Genomic DNA, 21,049 nt, shown 5'->3' with positions numbered 1-21,049 from the left:
CGTCCAGGTGCCGGATCACATGTGGGCTGAGACCCACTGCATCCTCCTGGGACTGGGGCAGATGAGTCTTCATCACGTCCCCGACCGTGACTACTCCCCTTTCCCTCTTGAAACCTTTCCACTCAGGTTTCAGGTGTAAAGGAGAAATGAAAGGCACACCAAGATATTGTTCTGGGCAATATAAGGAAGGGAACAGTCTGCCTGATGTGCAACATATATGTGTGGTGCAGCAAGACTCCAATGTACCACAAAAGCAAAGAATACGATACGCAATATGCAGAGGCAACCCTAAGCACAAAACTTGCATACTCGATACCCAGAAAGGTGAAAAAAGCAGTACACAATATGTGGAGGGACACATAAACTCAAATATTGTCTATGCAATACCGGGAAAGTTTCCAAAAGGTAAATAAAGTGGTATGCAATACACAGAGAAACCTCAAAATCAAACATTGCGTACACAACGTAGGACTCAAAATGGACAAAAATGCGTGCACATATGCGCAGAGGCCGCTCCCAAAAATAAAAATATGGTATGTGTTACCTGAAGGAAATGGCTTGCGTAACACCCCCAAATACGTGTATACAATACGCGTCTGTCTTTGTTCCTTCACCTGCACAACCATTGTCATGCATCAAAACTCTTAAATATCATTGTCATTGCTGAGAACCATGTTGACACGCTGCATGTAGTGCGTGTCACCTAACTTACGCACTAAGGGCCTTTACTCTTTTTTTGTCTGCCTTTGATGCTAGACATGGAAGAAATCCCACTCCTGCCTCTGGGCCATATTTGCTGCCTCCTCCGCCCTGTGCTGCCTCCCACTTTGCCACCTGCTGCTGCCTGCCCAGTGTGCGTGCCTGCTGACACCTGCACTGCATTGGGAGTGCTTGCTGACCTGCCATTGCCTGTGCTCCTCTGTCCAGCTTCCTGGTGGATCAGATCCTGCAGAACTATGATGCCCTCTGCAACCCAGCAAAGCAACGGGGGAAAGAAGGACGCAAGCAAATCTGGGTGAACATCACAGCTGCCTTCAATGTGGATGGGGTGGTAGTCCACTGCCCCAAGAGTGTTCATAAGTGATGGGAGGACCTCAAGTCCAGGACCCACACCAAGCGTTGCATGCCCTGAAGGCTGGTGCAATCATGGAGGTGCACTGTGCAGGGAGGTGCAGGTTTTCCACCACCAACACACGGGTCCTGGTGAGGTTCCACCCAGAGCTTTATCCCCAGATCTGCGATTGGAAATAGCATCTGGATACTGTTGGTGAGTAGCCATGTGATGATGTGCTCTACTGTGCATGTGTGATGTGCATGGGCCGGCATGTTTGTAGTTACACCTTTATATATGCAGCAACATATGTGTTTCAGTGATCCACAGTGGCATGCAGCCCCCAGACAATACTCCCAATGTGTGAAGTGTAATATCTGTTCATTGGACATGCACTGGTATTTGCAGTGTGTGTAGTTGTACAGTTGTGCAAACCATGCAAATGTAATGTCACTTGATGTTTAGACGTGCATGGACAGCAAGTGTGCCAGATGAGGTTGTTGTGCCCATGTGAGCGGCAAGCATGATGGACATGATGTTGTGTGGACCATTGAAATGTGTGGCTTCCCACTCTCAACATCTAGAGGAGACACATGTGTATGGGTGTTTGGTGGTGTCAAGTTTTGGTATTAACATTTCAGGGTCATTGATGTGATCTGTCATTCGCTGCATGTGTACTCTGAGTTGATGTGTGTGCATGCCATGTGTATGTGCTTGGGGCTATGGCATACTCATGTGTGCCTCTGCAATTGATGCATGTATGTGTTGCATGCTCGCATGTCAGGGAGACATGTAGTTTGATGTGATTGTGTGCACAGATGCTCGTGAAGGTTTTTGCATGGCCTTGCTGTGATTAGTGCCATAATGAGTGTCTACCGGGATCCAAAATTCCACTGTGTGTCTTGCCACCAATGTGTACACAGCAGTACTCTGGCACATCTGTCCTTGTATGCATTCCCTATTTGGCCAACCTGCCAGTTGACTCCCTGCCCATCCCTGTGTCCCTGTGCCATGTTTCCCGTAGCTACTCAGAAGGTTGCAGTTGGGTCACGTTGCCTTTGGCATTGTGCTATGTCATATATCTTGGTATGTGGATGTGCACTGCCCTCTTTGTGCTGTGTTTACATGTGAATGTGTCAAGGCTGTGGTCATCATTGACCCTGGATTTTTGTGTCTGTTTCAATGGAAATTGCATGGCCATGTGTATGAGTATGGATGCTGCTTGTTATACCTTGGCCACTTCATGTTACTGTAAATGTTGTGTATGCCATTTATGATTTTACATTGTATACTGATATCAGTGTTCTGTGTCTCATTTACTGCAGTTGCTGCAACTGGAGAAGAGGGTAGAAGCATTGCTACGCAGCATGGCCGCAGGGACCAATCCACCAGACAAAGCTGCGGACCCCAGCCACTCGCCTGTGACAGCTCATCTTCGGGGAGCGATGTGTCTGAGGTAGTGCCAGGACCATCTGGCATGGCTGCTGAGGGTAAGTCCCATTAGGTGAATGAGGCAGGGGACTCCTCAGCAGCAGTGGGACAGAGTGATGCCACACAGGAGCCATCCACAGGGGAAGACACCCGGGAGTCATCCAGGTTGACGGAGGTGGAGGCAGAGGAGGTACCATTGCAGGCCAGCCCATGGGGTCAGGTGGGAGTTTCAAGGGATATGTTCATGCTGCAACCCTGTACCAGGGGCATTAGGCTGTGCAGGCCACCTTGGATGTGCCTGTTCAGAATTCTGTCCCTGGGCCATCGGATGCAGCAGTGTGCACCTTCCGGGATGCCTCCACCCAGACCATCATCCCCATGCCAGCTGATGTGTTCATCAGTGATCATGTGTTGCCCCTGCTCGCCTGTCTGATGAGGGGGACTGCAGTCATTCATGATGATGGACAGGCTACTGGTGGAATGCTTGCGCATTATCACAGTGAGTTGTGCCACCTCATGGCCTTGTTGGCAACAGCCCTGTTCTCTGGTGAACTCCATGGGCTGTTCACTGCCGCAATCCGCTCCTCGGCTTCCTCCTCTGTGCACCAGTCATTCTCCTGGGTGCCTCCCGGGCCACACACTATCACAGCCCCCTGTGCACCAGTCCCACCACCAATGCCCATCTGGTGGAGCTAACGTGACTGCCCAAGGTGGGAGTCCCATCAACGTTAGCTGAGGTGGTCCCCATGCCTACCAAGGCACCAACACGGACACGGGCAATGGAGGGTCAGCAGGCACCTCAGAGCTCTGCAGGTGCGGTATGCACCAATAAAATGTCATTATGTCGGATGGGGTAGTGACACAGCTTGTACTGGGTATGGCATCAGCAGACAGCAAATATGAGGAGGCAGACTGTAACAGGGCAAACCACCCTGAGGAGGCAGGTGGCAACAATGAGGCAGGAGGACAATAGGGGGCCTTGATGGCCATTTTTTCCTTGTTCTTGCAATATGAGAGGCAGTTGCTTTCAGAGAGGCAGCGGGAACAGAAGGTGAATGTGATGGTGGCCAGGGCTGAGGTGGAGCTGCGTCGAGCGTGGAGGTGGGCTGCCATCCTGGAGGTGACTTGCAAGTCAACATGGGATGCCGAACATCAGTTGTTGTCCACCCTGCAAGCCCCCCAGGCAACAACGGAGGCCCGTCAGAGGGAGGATGACACAGCCTGTGCATCAGCCATGGTGGACCGGTTGTCTGAAATTGGTGAGGAGGACTGGCTCGCTGCCTTTGTATGTAGTTCTTTAGGTATAGATTTAATATAAAAAAAATGTCTTTTCCCCTGGACTTCAGAGACATTCCTTTTCAGTTTTTCATGTATATAGTTGTTTATGAATAGGGTTCAATTCTGTTTTTTTCTTTTCCCCCAGAATTCTGGAACATTCATTCCCTGTTTTGATTGTATATGGTTATGTTCAATACAGGTTTTATATGAGTTAATTCCATGCGTCATGAAGTTGATTTGCCTGTCCCCGCATTTGATGGTTTCAATTTTGCACAGTGCATCTCTTCTTTGCAGTTCATGTGTATTGTGGGATGCCTGTGTGTGTAATGTTAATACAGTGATGTTTGCAAGTGGAGGGATGCACATGTGCCTGACATGTGGAGGTGAGACCATCAGACTACTGGAGGCTGCACTGTATTATTTTCTTTTTCCATTACGTGTGCAGCATCACTGCGTGTTTGGCATCAGTGTGTCAGTTTGGTTGACGTGGAGGCTTCTATTGTGTGTGTTATCATGAACATATGCTGGATTGTTTTCATTTCAGGTCCACAGTTGTTCATGTGTCCCCTTTGCGCATGCTCAGGATTGTGTATGTGCCCACACTCTATTCACTGTAGTGTGTATTTATCATTGTGGGTGCTGTGTTGGGAAGTGGGCTAACTGTGGATGGGTGGCCTGGACACATCACTTGTGCGTTTGTAATTTAATTGCTGTGTCACTCTCATGTCATGCTCACACGCTCACCAACATCTTCAGTCACACACTGCCTGCTCTCATGTCATGCTCCACCTCTGCCACTGGAATGCAGTCGTGTCAATGTTTGCTATTTCTGTGTGGCAGCACACACTTTCTGTCTCACTGAGTCATGCACTCTCTGACTGACCTCCCGTTACCCATGCACAGGTCTGTCATGTTCTCATCCCTGACAAGCTACTCATGCTCAGGCTGTAATGCGCCTAGTCATTATTTGTGGATCTGCCCAATGTTTAATTCTGTGTGCTTCTGTAATCAACACACATTCACTTGCTGTGCTTTGATGCCTTTGCAATGACCCATGGTCAATATGCGCATGCTGCTTTGCATTGCATTCACATGTCACATGTGGATGGGGTGGTCACAGTGTTGTTGGTGCAATATTGTGCTGTCCAGTTGAGGCGCTGCAGATTCAGGTCTGCCAGGGAGTGACAGGAGATGCCCTGGACCTGGATTGCTCATCAGTGTTACCAGTTGACTGTGTTGGTGGTGGACATGTTGGAGGTCTGCTTCATGGTGGAGGCAGACCACATAGATCCAGGTGAGTTGCAGATATACATTTGACTGGTAGGGTGGGTGGCAGACTGTCAGGGGGAGGCCTGGGGTATTGACAGAGTTGAGGAGGGATGGCGGGTGGTGTCTGGACTTGAGGGGGCTACCTGGAGTGGTGGCAGAGGTGAAGGAGATGGTTGGTGGTGTCTGGGCTTGCAGGGGCAGCCTGGGGATATTGGCAGAGGTGAGGGGGGCTAGTGGATGCTATCTGGGCTTTTGGGGGCTACCTGGGGGTATTGGCAGAGTTGAGGGCATCTGGTCAGTAGTGTCTGTGCTTGAGGGGGCTGCCTGGAGTAGTGGCAGAGGTGGTGGGGGCTGGTGGGTGGTGTCTGGGCTTGAGGGGGCTTCCTGTGTGTATTGGCAGAGGTGGGACGGGCTGGTGGGTGGTGTGTGGGCTTGAGAGGGATTCCTGGAGCAGTGGCAAAGGTAAGGGGGCTAGTGGGTGGTGTCTGGGCTTGAAGGGGCTGCCTGGAGTTATTGATGGAGGTGAGGGAAGGTGGTAGGTGGTGTCTGGATTTGAGGGGGCTGCCTGGAGTAGTGGCAAAGGTGAGGGGGCTGGTGTGTGGTCTCTGGGCTTGAGGGGGCTACCTGGGGGTATTTCCAGAGCTGAGGGGAGTTGGTGGGTGGTGTCTAGGTGTGAGGCGGCTGCCTGTGTATATTGGCGGAGGTGAAGGGGTCTAGTGGGTGGTGTCTTGGCTTGAAGGAGCTGCCTGAAGTAGTGGCAGAGGTGAGGGGGGCTGGTGGTTGGTGCCTGGGCTTGAGGATGCTGCCTGGGGTATTGGTGGAGGCGAGGGGGGCTGGTGGGTGGTGTCTGGGCTTGAGAGGGCTGCTTGGGGGTATTGGCAGAGGTGAGGGAGCTGGTGGGTGGTGTCTGGGCTTGAGGGGGCTGCCTCTAGTAGTGGTAGAGGTGAGATGGGCTGGTGGGTGGTGTCTGGGATTAAGAGGGCTGCTTGGGGGTATTGGCGGAGTTGATGGGGGCTGATGGGTGGTGTCTGGGCTTGAGGGGGCTGCTTGGAGGTATTGGCAAAGCTGAAGGGAGCTGGTGGGTGGTGCTTGGGCTTGAGGGGTCTTCCTGGGGATATTGGTTGAGGAGTGGGGGCTGATGGGTGGTGTGTGGGCCTGAGGGGACTGCCTGGATTAATGGCAGAGGTGAGGGGGGCTGGTGGGTGTTATTTGGGTTTGAGGGGGCTGCCTGGAGTAGTGGTAAAGGTGAGGGGGGATGGCATGTAGTGTCTGGGCTTGAGGGGGCTGCCTGGGGGTATTGGCAGAGGTTAGGGGGCTGGGGGGTGTTGTCTGGGCTTGAGGGGCTACCTGGAGTAGTTGTATAGATGAGGGGTGCTGGTGTGTGGTGTCTGGGCTTCAGAAGTCTGCCTCTAGTAGTGGCAGAGGTGAGTGGGGCTGGTGGGTGGTGTCTGGGCTTGAGGGGGATGCTGTGCAGTAGGGTTATATACCAGTAGTTTGGGTGCCTTCGGAGTAGGGGGATGGTTCGCAGTTTGGCAGGGGTGGAGCCGTTATATACTGGGGATCTTGCTTGGGTTCACTGCGGTGCAGTCTTGACTCATAAGGGAGCTTGTAGCATGCATCCTTGACTTACAAGGATGCTTGCGCGGTTTTGCAGGGGTGCAGCCTTGACTTACGAGGATGCTGCATGGTTTCGTAGCGGTGCAGCCTTGACTTATTAGGGAGCTTGCACAGTTTTGCAGTGGTGCAGCCTTGACTTACGAGGTACCGCATGCAGTCTCGCTGGGGTGCTGGATGGTGGATCAGAGGTGGACAGGGAGGTTTGCAAAAAGTTGGTCTATAGGTATGGTTTTGGTGGGTGCGTGTTGTGGGCATTCCTTGCGTAGCTGAGTTTTCTTTGTGGGTTGGGTTGCTTTACGACTTTGAATCCATGAATACGCGGACCACGCATTGGAAACTTTGCACATAGAGTCACTCAGAGTCGTTTTCGGCACTGTGACTTTGTGGGATCAATCCAGTTTTTCTGTGATTCAGGCCCTTAAAGTGATATGGAATAGTCCTAATAAGAATAAATATTTACTAAATTGGAGTGTTACCGGTTCAGTTCATGTGTTCTGGATCGAATGCTTTTATAAGTACACACATCCAGGTTTTCAAAGAGGAATGAAAGGAGATTTTCGTTTTTTTTAATTTGTAAAAGGGGATAAGCATCCTTCTGAAAGGCACCATGTGGCATCACTGTGGGAGTGTTGAAGACTCTGTCGTTTTAATATAGTTGTGTGATTTTTGTATGCTCCTTGTGATAGTATCTTCTGCAAACAGAACAGCAATGATATTTATTATGCTTGTGCTCTACAAGTAGAACATACATAAACTATACTGTGAGTAATTAAAGTAACTCAGACACCACCATCTCCCCTAACTCCTTGCCAGACTCCAGTGTCATGTCTTTCGCAAAATGGAGCAGAGAGAACTACATTATACAGATGTATTTGAAACAATAGTTTTCGCATAGATTGTAGCAGACACCCAGCTGCATGTCTTCTAAAAAATGTCACCTTGTGTATAATACTGAGTAGCACATATCTTTAAGTTAATCTAATGTTCTGGGTTAAAGTCTAATTTATTGAGCTTAAAATCATTACAATCATTGCACTAAAATCAAATAAAATAGTACAGTAATTGTTTGTTTGTGTGTTTATTGATTTGTAGGGTGCCCGAACCCATGGGTACCTGGGTGCAACATAGTTTAGAAATACTTGAAACTTGTTACATAGGATATAGTTACACAGTGGAGTAGTTATAATAGAATGACAGGTTTACATACTTGAAGCTTGTTAAAAAGGATATATTAACACAGTGAAGTAGTTGCAATAACATGCCATAAGATAAGGTGAGGAAAGTGGCATAATATACTAGAAAAGTCAATACAGGTACAGACAAATCTGATGAAACCATGGAAGTTATATGCCGTTAGAACACAAGCAGTTCAATGTATTGCGCCTAAAGCTCAGGTAGGATTGGTCAACTCTAAGTGCTAGGGGTAGGGTGTTCCAAGATTGGGCAGCTTGCACGAGGAAACTATTGCCTCCAGATTTCAGACTGTGTAATACATTCATATGAAAATGTCTTCGTAAAGCATTTTGGGATAAAATTGATGTATAAATGATGACTATTACTATAATTTGTATTATTATTATTATCGTCATTATGATTATTATTTTTATTATTATGATCTTAAAACACCCTCTCTCTCCCTCTCTCTCTCTCTCTCTCTCTCTCTCTCTCTCTCTCTCTCTCTCTCTCTCTCTCTCTCTCTCTCTCTCTCTCTCTCTCTCCCTCCATGTCTCTCTCTCTCTCTCTCTCTCTCTCTCTCTCTCTCTCTCTCTCTCTCTCTCTCTCTCTCTCTCTCTCTCTCTCTCTCTCTCTCTCTCTCTCTCTCTCTCTCTCTCTCTCCCTCTCTCTCTCTCTCTCCTTGTCTCTCTCCCACAATCTCTACCTTCCTCTATTGCTATTCCTCTTCAATTCTTCACCTTTATGTCTGTTGGTGGTTCTCTGACTCTTGCCCCCTCTCTCTCTCTTAATATCTCTCTACCGCCTCTTCCTCACTCTCTTTCTCCCTTTCTCCCTTTCTCTCTCTCACTTTCTCTCACTCTCCTTCTCACTCTCACTAATTCTCTCCTCTCTCTCCCTCTCTCTCACCCTTGCTCCCTCTCTCACTGTCTTTCACTCTCTCTCGGACCATCTCTCTCTTTGAATTCCTCACTCTTTCTCTCCTCTCTGTCTCACTCTCTCTTCCTTGCTCCCTCTCACGCCCTCTCTCTTTCGCTCTCTATCTCTCTCGCGCCTTTTCTCTCTCTCTTTTAATCTTACACTCTTCTTTCTCTCTCTCTAATAAATCCAGACTTCGCCTGCCATTTTGAAACTCCATGTGACTTGGACTACCTACCGCTGCAAAATGAAAACCCCTGGCGAGTGCGGAGTGCCGAGGAGTTTGTTCACATGAACGAATTTGGGGGACCCGAGGAAGATTATTCCAAGGGGTCGTCCGGGGGTAAGTTCAGAGTTGGAACATCTGCCCCCCACACCCGTGCATTCGCACACGTTCTGAAATGATATAACCCTTAACTTTCTGATGCAAGAGTATATCATTTGAGTGAATACTTATGAAAATGAAAGAGGCTTAAATTATGCATGATTGCTTCTAGGAAATAAGGCACTATTAATCAATTCATCGGCTGCGCCCAGCCGACAAGAAAGGGGCATGTAATTGCCTGGAAACATTCACAGAATAGTCTTCACAGTGTGGGACTCAGAGCGTGCTTTGCTTTGTTTGTTTATGTCTTTGTGTGCTGCAGTGTGATTTCCTCCTGAGACTCTATCATGGCCATACGTCAAAGCGCTAGATTCATGGAATTGTGTGCACGGTTCAAAGTGACTTTGCACTGCTGAAAAGTGACTTTGCACTGCCGACACAAACCCTGATTCATGGAACTGTGCAGAGTGTATTTTTCTACTGCTATGGAGAAAACTCCAATTGCATAATTTCAGTATTCGGTATTGGTGTCTAAGAACGACTATTAATTCATTTGGAATTTTTAATTTTTAGAGTAGAATTTCCCTTGTTTTTGTGTGTTTTCTACAAGACAAAAAATGCACAACCATGTTCGTAAATGTAAAGGGTAGAGTGTTTTCTTATACAGAAGACAGGCGCTATGACTCCACTGCAATGGTTTTCAATAGGTGCTTCGAAACAAGATGAACTCCCCATACCCACCTTCGTGAAACTTTTTGCAACAGGCCAGAAGGGTGTTCCACACATACACAACCGTGACAACGAGTGGGTAGAATGCCAGAGGCAAACTGGCAGCGGTAGAAGCCGCTGCACCACATGCGTTGTGTTTGTCATCACAAATACAATGAGAGATCCATTGTGGTGGCAAAAGTGAAATGACACATTCCATAGACAGAGGTGAAGAAAATGGAAGCTAAAATGGCGGGTGTAGTAAGATTATGGTAGGCCACTGCTGAAGAAGTTATGGCAGTCCCACTAAAATGGCAGCCATCCTCGAAAAGCTTTTTTCTTCAACCGTGTTAAATTTGTTACTGAGGATTACCAATTGTAATTGGTTATTTAAAACGTGCTTAATACCCAGAGGTTTCGAAGTGCAGACCTGGGGATCAAACGTGTGTTGCTCCACGTTGTTTTGCTTCCAAGGCGAGTGCGTTGCCCCTGGGCTATCCTCCCCAGAGGGACGGAGTGAAAGCAGTGCTTGAAATACCATCCGCCATTTAATTGAGGTATGCTTACCTTAGAACTGTGCTACAAGCTCAGATGCATGCCATTGGATGAGGACAAAATGCTGCTATGTTGCAATAACACGTACATGGACCTGTTGGCAGGAACTAAATGCTTTAAATCTGTCCTCGTTTTTTTATTTGGTCTTCCAACTGGTTTAAGCCATTCCATAAAATGTCCATGGTTCGTCTGTCTATATCAGAACCATGCATCAGGTATATTGCAGAGTGTGAAGGGTATAAGGTAATATTATCCCCACCAAAAATATTACCGTATATATGGTTGTCGGGAACCGCCATAGACGATATTTTTAGTGGGGATAATATTAGGGTTTTTTGGGAGCAGGGGTTGCGGGGCGGCCCCACGCTACTTTTAAAATAATACAGGTGTTGCGGGGGTGTCCCAAGCAGATTCCATGATCTAATATCACCCTCAAAAATATGGCAATATTTTTGTATGGCAATATTTTTGCAGGGATATTAACACATGGTGCATGAAGCATTGTGGTGATCGAATTAAAGGCAGAGTGCATGCAGAGTGCAGGTATATAGTTCAGTGCACACAGGGCCTGATTTACAAAAAAAACATTTTTTATTGGATATCCCCTTTGGAAAATGCTTTTAAATCAGGCGCAGAGTGTGGTGGTGGTGTTCGTCGTTAACAGTACTGCTGACACAAGTCTGTCCTATAGAAATGGGCCGCTAGATCTGTCAACTTTCGCCCAGGATTTATTTGCCAAATCCAAGGTGATCTTGACATCCATCTGAACCCATTGAGTGCATTGTGAGCCATAACATGCACGTGTCTACGAGTGCAGGAGACCCACAGATACGATACCAGTGAGTGGGATATCCAATTTGAGGTGAAAGTGCTTTTAGTTGCTGGTTTTCATCAATATCTCAGACTGGAATTATGTATTAAGGTGTTCATAACTTGCAACATTATCACACAAGAGATACATGAATCTTACATAGATGGATGTTTGGGACTTGCAAGGACTAACAGATCTTCTCTAGGGTGGTCCATAAAGGCCATTACATATTATTGGTGGTGATGAGCGGAGTCTCTAGTTGGAGATAAAAAGCTCAACAGTGGAATACCTCAACATATGGCCACAGGGGTCAGAGAGCATATGGGCAATAATTGACATGGGGCCATGCCACATGCTATTTCAGCCCTGTTCACCAGCTTTGCCTGCTTCATATGCTGGTTTGGTGCACTGGAAATGGCAGACAAGGACCAACATTTAGCCACATTCAGGCCAGATATTGGGAAAGTGTTTAGAGGTGGGTCATTGAGTTATTCTTCATGGAGTCTTTTGGCTTATGATTGCCCTGCACCTGGCTTACACAGGCTGGTTGTGTTCTTAATTTATCTTAGAAAATATGGCTTGTGTCTTGGGTATCATTAGCCGATGCTTTCTCTCTGCCTTCCCATCCACCCTTATTCATGGTAACCTGGGCTTGGGCTGCTAGCTACTGTCTGAGCTCTTCACAGATCTGTATTTAGTTATTTCAGCATGTTGAGTTCTCTAGAAGCCTCGAGGCCTTTCGTTTAGTTAGAAGCGTGTTGTGGCTTCCATTTTGGAAAAGGTGGCTGCCCATTACTGTTGCATTTCTATGTTAAAATGCCTGTAATCAAGTGTCATTCATTTTGCATTCAGCCTTTACATTGTTTATGTAAGCATTCTTCAAGTGTTATGGATGCCATGTTAATATTATTCATGTCTAAATGCATGTGTTACCTATTGATCGTGTTCTTCATGTTGAGTGCACATTTGCTTCATGTCTAATGCATGCCAGGCCTTGACTGGCCTATAGGGCAATAAGCCCATGGCTGAACCAAAAATGCAAAATGCTTGTGCAGGAACGTTTTTTTGGTCAGAGTCGGCCACTTTTTTCTCAAATGTGGTCCAGTTTGATGAGTTACTTCACTATACGGCTAGAGGTTTTGACCATTGTTGCTAATAAATATTCTTTAAAATGCACAATTTGCATCCCATTTTATCAAAAAACTCTCCGTTGGGTACTATTCAAAGTGTCCCAAAAGGAATGAATAGACATTTGCAACTGTGGGCCACTTTTGTATTGGTGCTTGAGACAATGTTATGGCCCAGTCCGACCCTGATGTATGCACATGTGCTGTGAAATTGTTGGTTTGGTTTTACTCATACCATCTTCAGCTTAGATTGTGTCCCTCTCCTTTTGTACCTGCCTGGAAAAGGGCAGTACTGTTGTTTTAGGGAGTAACGTTTCTCACCAGTGCAATATCGAACTGGGGGAGAAGCGGAAGCTATGGATAAAGTAATCATCGGCCTCTCAACAAACTGTTGTGATGTACTGCTCAGAAGGTGAGAGAAGCAGTCGTGAACAAGAATTGCAATGAAAGTTAGAGCAAGTGGAGGGCCTTCAATTCCTAAGTGATGTGGTTGTAGGCTGAAGAAAAACATACTGGCTTTGTTGTAGATAATTTGAGATCTGGACGGGATTCATTGAGGGAGTGGAATATGGAGAAGTTTGGTGGTTGATAGGGAGTAAAGTGGTCATCTGATGCTCCAGGTTCAGAGGATAGCTACAGTTTTGTCAACTTGGTTAATTGGGCAATTCCTAGCGAGGGGGGACCAGGCCTCAGATTGTGCAGGTAGAATTAAAGCTAGGGGGGCAATGGTTAGAAAATGCCTGCAGAAAGAACTCTGTCTTATCAGAGTTCAGGACCAGCTTTTGAGATTTCCACAACAGTGGTTTTTGTGCAGTCAGGGAAGATACAAAGGAGGGGTGATTCATCTCAGCCTTTCATCAGTGTTTGGTTGGCTGTAACCATTAGCTGGATATTGTCAAGGTACAATTCTGAAATCCTCCAGGACCTTGGCAGGTGCACACATGCACAAGAACAAGAAAGGAACCCTGGGGGACTCCATAGTTAAAGATGTGATATGAAGACTGAAAGAAAACAGCTATGGTTGAATTGTTGGGAATGGTTGGGTATGTAGTATTCGAGTCATTTGAGGACTAGACCAGAGATTTTAAAGCCCCTTTTTTGCAAACTCTCAAGGACACTCTTGTGGCAGATCCATGAGATCCCTAGAAGGATCGGCGATGATTGATTGTTTTTACAGAAATTGACATTTCTAAAATGACCTATGCAGATTTACAAATGGATGTCAAGGAAAAGATATCTTTTGCACAAATGTACTTATTGTGAAACTTTGATTATGAGGCAACATATATTAGTGACTACATTTGTTAGCATTAGCGAGTACATTTTTTTGGACTTTTCTAAATAATCATCCAATAATCATGTAAAAAATATCTGCTTCCCACCCCAGACTATACATCTTGAATTCGTCGTGCAGAGAAGGGACAAAGGATTTTTGGTTTGAAGTCAACTAGTCACAAAGAGCACAAAATGTGGATTTTAACTAGCGGTTACCTTCATACATGAATCAAAGTGGATCTCACCTGCTCAAGCTGTGCACTGCTCAGTGTGCCAGGGCATCTTCTCACATACGCCTCTAACTGACTGCATGTCGGCTGCACACCTCTCGTGAATGTCCACAAGCAGACATGGTCTATTTCTGCTGAGTATTTGTATGTGGGAGGTGGGGGGCGTGGCCTCCGTGGGAATAGGTAAGTGATTTTACAACTTCGGGGGATTTCAGGGGAAATGTGTGTTGTGCTTGGAATTCAGGAATGCTTCTCTCTGTGTGAAAAACAATGGAGAGATCCCAAATGTCCGCTAGGAGCGGAATCCTACCTTGATTTTGGGAAAAACAAACTTATTCAATATATAGAAAGGTAGGAAAAAAGGTTAAATGTCAACAGCTAAACAGCTCGTCAGTAACTACATCAGTTTAGGAAAAATGTCAATTTTAATATTCTCTCATAAAAATAGGAGCCATAGTACATATAAAATGCATAATCAGACACTCTAAATGGTACACATATGTAACAAGACACAAAACATATAACAAATTCTAAAAAATAGAGATAAGCAATTTATCAATCTATATTCAAACCTTTGCTGTTAATCCTTATACATTCGGGGTTTTAATCCTTAATGGATCACTTAATGTTTTATCACCTAATCTTATATTCAAATTGGGACACCCCTTTAGTGGGATATTAAATACTACTAGTCAATTCAGTATTATTTCTAAATTAGGAACTCAACATGTTTCAGTCCTCTTTATGATTGTAGGGACTTTCTTCGAGTAGTCAAGGAAATAGCATTTAGAGTAGAAACAGTGGGTCTGTGATCTTCTTGTTTTGAAGATATATTCGTTAGAAGAGCAGTAACTGTTGACAAAACCATAAAAAAGAATCAATGATTTAGATAGTATTCTTAGGACACGTAACCTAGTGTCAGAAGGAGTTCAGGATGAAACAAATTCCCTGGACTTCTTAGTGTAGGTGCTCTCTTGGCTGTCAGTTGAAAAATCCACAAGTGTTGGATGTATTTTCTTGGGGAAGAAGTATTCTTCCTTTTTATTCTGAAACAAATTAATAGATGTTTGCAAGAGAGTCGTGAAATCAGCATTTCACCCTTCGGGTAGAGCTTGTTAGTATAATGGGGTCATGGCAGTTCACTGGTAATTTTATTATGATTCCCTTTATGGGGACCTATCCTTAAGAAAAGTGAATATTTTCAGCTTTATGGGGGCTGTATGATAGCTAATCCTGGTTAGAAAACAGACGGCTTACCTTCTGTAGGATCAGAGGCGGTATCCTTATGGAGCTGCGAAACGATTAATGTACTCATTTACATCTGTTAAATGCTCCTTTATTGAGCGGCGTTTATGCGTCGCATGCGATGCTATCCTGAACAGACTGATGGAAAAATGAAAAATAGTCTACATGAGCCTGGTCGTTTTTTTTAACATAATGCATGCATTTGTACTAGATCTAGGCTCAATTGAGCTCTTAGATGGTAGGTTAGAGATATCTAAGTTTATGATTGCTAATCTCACTGAGACGTTATTGGTGCTTGACTAATTTATATACCGCGCTTGTCTACAAATTCTGAGTCGTGTGCTTTATTCCCTAGGTAGAGGCAGTTGGTTGATGTGTGCGCATTGAAACTTTAACACTATTTGGCGGTTAATTTACTTCTTAGTTCCGCTGTGTTTATCGAGTTGTATCCTCTATGCAAAAATGCTTCCGTATGGGTACTCTTCTAGTCTTGTATTCCTAGTGGGATGATCCAGTCTGGTCCATGCTCCCGCGAGTGTGTACTCTATGAAAACACTGTGTGTCCTCTGGAAAGCACCGAAAAAACGCTATCAGTAGCCGACATGTTGGAAAGGCCTATTCATGGTATCCTCTAGTCCTTTTTCAGTGGTGGTGGTGGTTAAAGAAACCGTAACCTGAAATTACTAATGTTGAGATACAACTCCATCTCTGGAGTAAAAAGAAATTGAATGAGAACGAAGTCGAGTTTATAGAAAGGTTGAATTTCTATAGGGTTAAGTAATGAATGGTTAAACTTTTAACCGTTCGATGGATTCGTTAAGGCCCTTTTTATCACTTTGAGTTATGTAGATAAGTCTCTGTTCTTTTTCTAGGAGTATTTTACTTTTGATATTGTGGTCCTTGCCTTGTATCATTAGTAAAATTGTCCAACGGAAATCTTCAAAACCATGTTTGGCTTCTGTGTAATGTTTCACTAGAGGTGCATTGAGAACTTTATTTTTCAGGCAACTCTTGTGTTCTAACATTCTTACTTTCGCTTTTCTGTTAGTTTTGCCTATGTAATGTGTATTGTATGGGCAAGTAATCATGTATACAACATATTCTGAATTGTAGTTAGTCATGTGTTTCTGCTGCCATGGGGTTGCGAGCCCAATGTCAATTTCCTTAGTTTTTTGTCTTAATTTACACACTGTACAGTTACTGCACAGATAGTGTCCGACTACACGTTTTAGTCCCCATGTTTCTGTTAGACTGTTTGTTATCATAGGTTTTTCTTTGAGTTTGCTACTGCTTACTCTGTTGCCTATTGTAGTTGATTTTTTGTATGAGAACATGGGTATCGTAATTTCAGCATTACCACTTTCAAAGATTTTCCATTGTTTCCTTACGATTTGGCTAATCTTTAGGCTGAAGTTGGAAAAAGTATTTACACATACCAACTGGTCTGTTTTAGGTTGTTTTATCTTATCCTCAAGGAGGGCATCTCTGTTGTTATTGGATGCTCTTTTGGCGGATTTCTTGACAAGATTTTTTGGGTAGCCTTTATGTTTCAATTTAGCAGTAAGATTTTTAGCTTCTGCTTCAAAAGCTGGTATTTGGCTACTGTTCCTTTTCAGTCGCAAAAATTGACCGTAGGGGAGGTTGTCTCTAAGATGTTTGACGTGGTTACTTTCATAATGTAACAGAGAATTCTTCTCTGTTTCTTTATGGTATGGTTTCACTAGTAGACAACCATTTTCGTGAGAAATAGTCAGATCGAGAAAGTGTATAGACAATTTCTGAATATTAATAGTGAACTGCAGATGTCGGTTACAGTTATTGAGCCAGATTAGAAATTATTCTGCTTTTTCTGTTGTTCCTGTCCATGCCATCAGGACATCGTCAATATATCTTGCCCATGATTTAATGTGTTCTTCAAACGGGTTTGTCATGTATATGAACTTTTCTCTGTTACATAAAAGATTCCAAGACAGAATCCCATAATTAAGCTCCATGCTAGAGATTGCAAAGTTGGTGTATGGTTCATTGAATGCATGGATTTGCCATGCAGTTCATGAACGCCTTCCCAGTGTGATGCTGCTTTGTGTACAAGAAATGTTTCTGCTTGTGTCTCCATGTGCAGCACACTGTTGATAGGTATGTAATGTTATCTACACAGTGCACGTGGCATGTGTACTAACATAATGCATAGATCACACAGTGCCTTGTGAAATACTAGAGGAAGTGTGTGCACAGCGGTGTGGCTTATGAAGAACAGATGTATGGCACAGATAAATCCAGATGTAAAAAGACAACAGTGAATTTAACATCTAAGAGCAAATAATGGGCCTGATGCTGCACCGACGCTGTGTCGACAACAATCTATCCAATGTAGGATCCCTCAGCTGCAGGGGCAGTCATACCTCTAAGGTAGATGGAGAGACTTTAGGGAACAAAACAAAAGAAGTGATGGCTGGAAGGTTTGGAATTAATCCTAACCTCTGGTATTGCTCTGGGCAACCCTCCAGACCTTCGTTCTTCGCCTGCCAAGCCATTACAAAAGGGGAAAGACCATATGCCAATCAGGCTTGGTCCCTCCCCTAAAGGTTCAGTCCAGCCTGAATGAACTGCTTGGTCACATCCCTTCTGCACAAGACCACAAGCATCCCCAGACATGTTTCAGCCTCATTAGGCGCGCTCTAGGATCAGGTTTGCTATTTAGTATGTGTTTATCGAAGCAGATCAATTTCAGCAGGTGGTTTTGGATCATAAAATAGGACCGGTTTCCCTTTATCTGTGCTCATATTTCTGAGAGTAAAATGCAATGTGGAAGCATTCTTTATCTTGTCAATAACATCGATGGATTTTCTGTTGTTGAAGACCAGCGGAGAGTTCTGATTCCAGATAGGGGGGAAGCAGCGACAGGGGCAGGCTTTAATCTTCTGGCAATATGTCATGATGTATGTGCTGATGTTACTGTACATAGATTCTAATGTGCTTTCAAAGAAAATTCTCTTTTAAGCAGTCAACTGAGTTAAGAACATTGTTTTCGGGATGTGTTCTTGTTTCACTATAGTGAATCATTAGCACGCAGTGACACTGTATTTGACTATCCTATCACTTCGCCACTTGCTGGCTGCTCTACTACTGTTTATTGCCTTTATTTATTGTGCTGATTATTATGTATTCTGCTCTCTCGTCTGTTCTGCACATTCCACTCCCCTTCCATGCACTTTTCCCCTTTTCCCTTTCCCATGCACTTGCACGATCTTAATGTCACTGGACAAGGTAAGATCACTGTTTTTGTTCTCCTCTGTTCCCCTCCCTTTGCCTGGTCGCGCTCTGAATCACTTGTGTATGAGCGTGATATAAATAAAATATCATATCATAAGTGATACGAATGCACTGCAGTATTGCTCAGTATCGAGCACACAAGAGGGGGAAATAGAGTATGTTTTGGGACCGACGCAACACAGAGTGAACGCAAAGTGTTGAGCTGTGGCAGCTGCACATGTGACCTTTCAGGCCAGCTGGCACCATAGGATGATGAAGTGGCTGACGCTGGAACTTACCGTGTATGTGCATGCTGCTGTGCATTGTGCATTCCTGTACGCATTTTGCACAGATATCTGAAATGCGCACAGGAACGAGTTGGCTTGTGCACTATATTTTTCAGCACCAGAGCATGCATCGTACCATGATAGTGCTCACAGTTTTGTACTGGTGTTGACATGAAGTTGCGTAATAGACTTTCAACTTGTTGCCCAAACAAGTTGGCGATGGTGACTATTGTATGTTTTCATTTATTTAAAATTATATCATAGCGCGAACCAACCACAGATGCATCAGAGGGCTTTACAAGTTCACATATAAACATAATAACATGCTTTCACATCAATACATATCCCTATGCCCCCAATCATCCCTTATCACTTAAAACCCTGCCAATATCGTCGCATTTCTGAACCATACAGAACTTCAGAGAATCCGGGATCAAACCAAGGTCTTTTCACGGAGGTAGATGACTTAAAAATTACGCATTTCTAGACATAGAGGTTTATTACGGGTTTGTCGGTATCCCGGCGGTAATACCGATGAGATACCCGCAAATGGTAGTACTGTTACCAGCACTTGTCTTCCGGTATTACGGCACATTACAAGTGCCAGTTTAAACAGTTAATACCCCTTCCACGGAGTCCGATAGGAGGCTCGACTTTTGAGGCCTACAGAGCACCATGAAATGTTTAGCTGCTCAGCCAAATTGCCAGGGTTTGCCAATGGATTTCCTTATAAATAATACACAATAATTTAAAGGCAATCCTGCCTTCTAGTGGAAGCCAATATAAAAAAGGTAGAATTGGTGTCATGTGATCAAACTTCCTTGCACCCATCACTAAACGGGCAGCAGCATCGAAGGCTGCATTTATCTGGGCCAGAGAAGAATGTGGAATGCCGGGAAGAATCGAATTGCCATAATTAATGGGAGCTAAAACTAGGGATTGCACTAGGGTGTGGACATGGCGCGGTCAAATAAAGATTGCACACCCACCAAGGAAAAAAGGTGGCTGATTCGGTTTAAGCGTTGATGTGACGTATAGAGGAGAGTCGAAGATCTAACGTGAAGCCCACTGATTTGACCAGCTGGGGAAATCCTGATTGGGAGACAGGATTTTAAAAGATTAAAGTATTAAAGAACACAATAGAAAAAGTTTGTACTTTGCAATATTTCTACTACCAAATGTGGTTGAACGTATAATGCCTCATTACGAGTTTGTCGGTACAGTAACAACGGTACAGGTAAGCTTGCCGGTACCGTTGTTCCCGTACCGGCAACCTACAAGTTCTGCTCGCGGGTGCCTTTGCAGCCACCAGGTCTGACCTGGTACAGTTATTAACGGTATGGTGCTACCACCTTCCCAATTCCCATTGAGCCCTGGGGCTCAAATGGGAATGAGGAAAAAAAAATCCGGCGCCCAGAAAAGGGCAATTACAGAGTCAAGGTCGTAATGACCCGGTAATTGCCCTTTTCTGGGTGCCGGAAAAAAATGAATACCGGCAGCAGCCGTGCCTGTGCTACAGGCAAGGCTAGGGCCAGCTTCATAATGATGCCTGTCTTGAAGTTGTGTTGTGACAGGAGCAACACTAAAGCCAGTAAAAACAAACAAAACTACTTGTATTCTCTTCCATAGATAGGTTGCAGGTAAGTCAGTTACACCAAAGGAGGTAACCACTGGAAGGAACATCCTTCTATCATGTCAGCATAGCCCTAATTGACACACCCGGAACCTTCCTACTCACACACACACATAAACACACAAATACACACAGTAACACAAACACACACAAACACACACTAACACACACACTCGAACACAGACACACACACACACATACACATGTAATTAATGTATAGATAAGAAAAAACAGCAATACCTCATAGTCCTGGGTAAAGATATGTGGCCTCATAAATGTAAATCTGCACCAAGGAGCCTCATTTGCCAACTTTACCTACTTATGTTCCAGTTTAAACTCATCCTGAAAATAAGTATCTGTTTTTGATTTTCTGCCACCAACAAGAGCATCCCTGCAAAAATACTATAATTCTCAAAGCCAACGTCTAACTACAACAATATAGCAGAGGCAGGCTCCAGGTAATGGAGAACTCCAACCTGCCCACAATATGAGATGGATGCATGCATCTATGAGACTTTAACCCCTTAAGTGCCAAGGGCGAGTATGCTCATCCTTTTGGCATAGACTTGCATAATAGCCATGCCTGATCTTCATGTTTTATTAAAATCTACATTTGCGGGGTAACCAAACACGAAGTACTAAAACATTTATTTTGCCTGAATAATGCCCATGTCTAGAGCCGAGCAAACCTTACAGCCAATCCACAAATAAGTGACCATGAGTAACTCTGTGAAACTTACTAGGAGTTACTGTGTGTTACTACTTCTGGAGGGATGCTGCCGGAAGTGACTCTGTGATGTCTTTGAGACTAAATCCCACAGTGCTTATGTTGCCGCTCTTAAAGGCATGTTCGAGTGAGGAGTT

General features: G+C 44.7%; 1 protein-coding gene across 1 annotated transcript in view; it reads left to right on the top strand.

Moving 5' to 3' along the window:
• ALK (ALK receptor tyrosine kinase) overlaps positions 1-21,049 on the top strand; it is a 3,554,133-nt gene that overhangs the window by 816,436 nt on the left and 2,716,648 nt on the right. The window contains exon 3 of the mRNA XM_069608653.1: positions 8,931-9,080. Within this exon, the coding sequence (XP_069464754.1) occupies positions 8,931-9,080 (150 nt within the window). The remainder of the gene's footprint in view (positions 1-8,930; positions 9,081-21,049) is intronic.

This window comes from Ambystoma mexicanum, chromosome 4q (assembly GCF_040938575.1).
Source record: "Ambystoma mexicanum isolate Mex_15411 chromosome 4q, UKY_AmexF1_1, whole genome shotgun sequence".
Taxonomy (NCBI): Eukaryota; Metazoa; Chordata; class Amphibia; order Caudata; family Ambystomatidae; genus Ambystoma; species Ambystoma mexicanum.
Note: the sequence above shows the minus strand (reverse complement) of the source record. Positions and strands in the feature narration are given on the sequence as shown.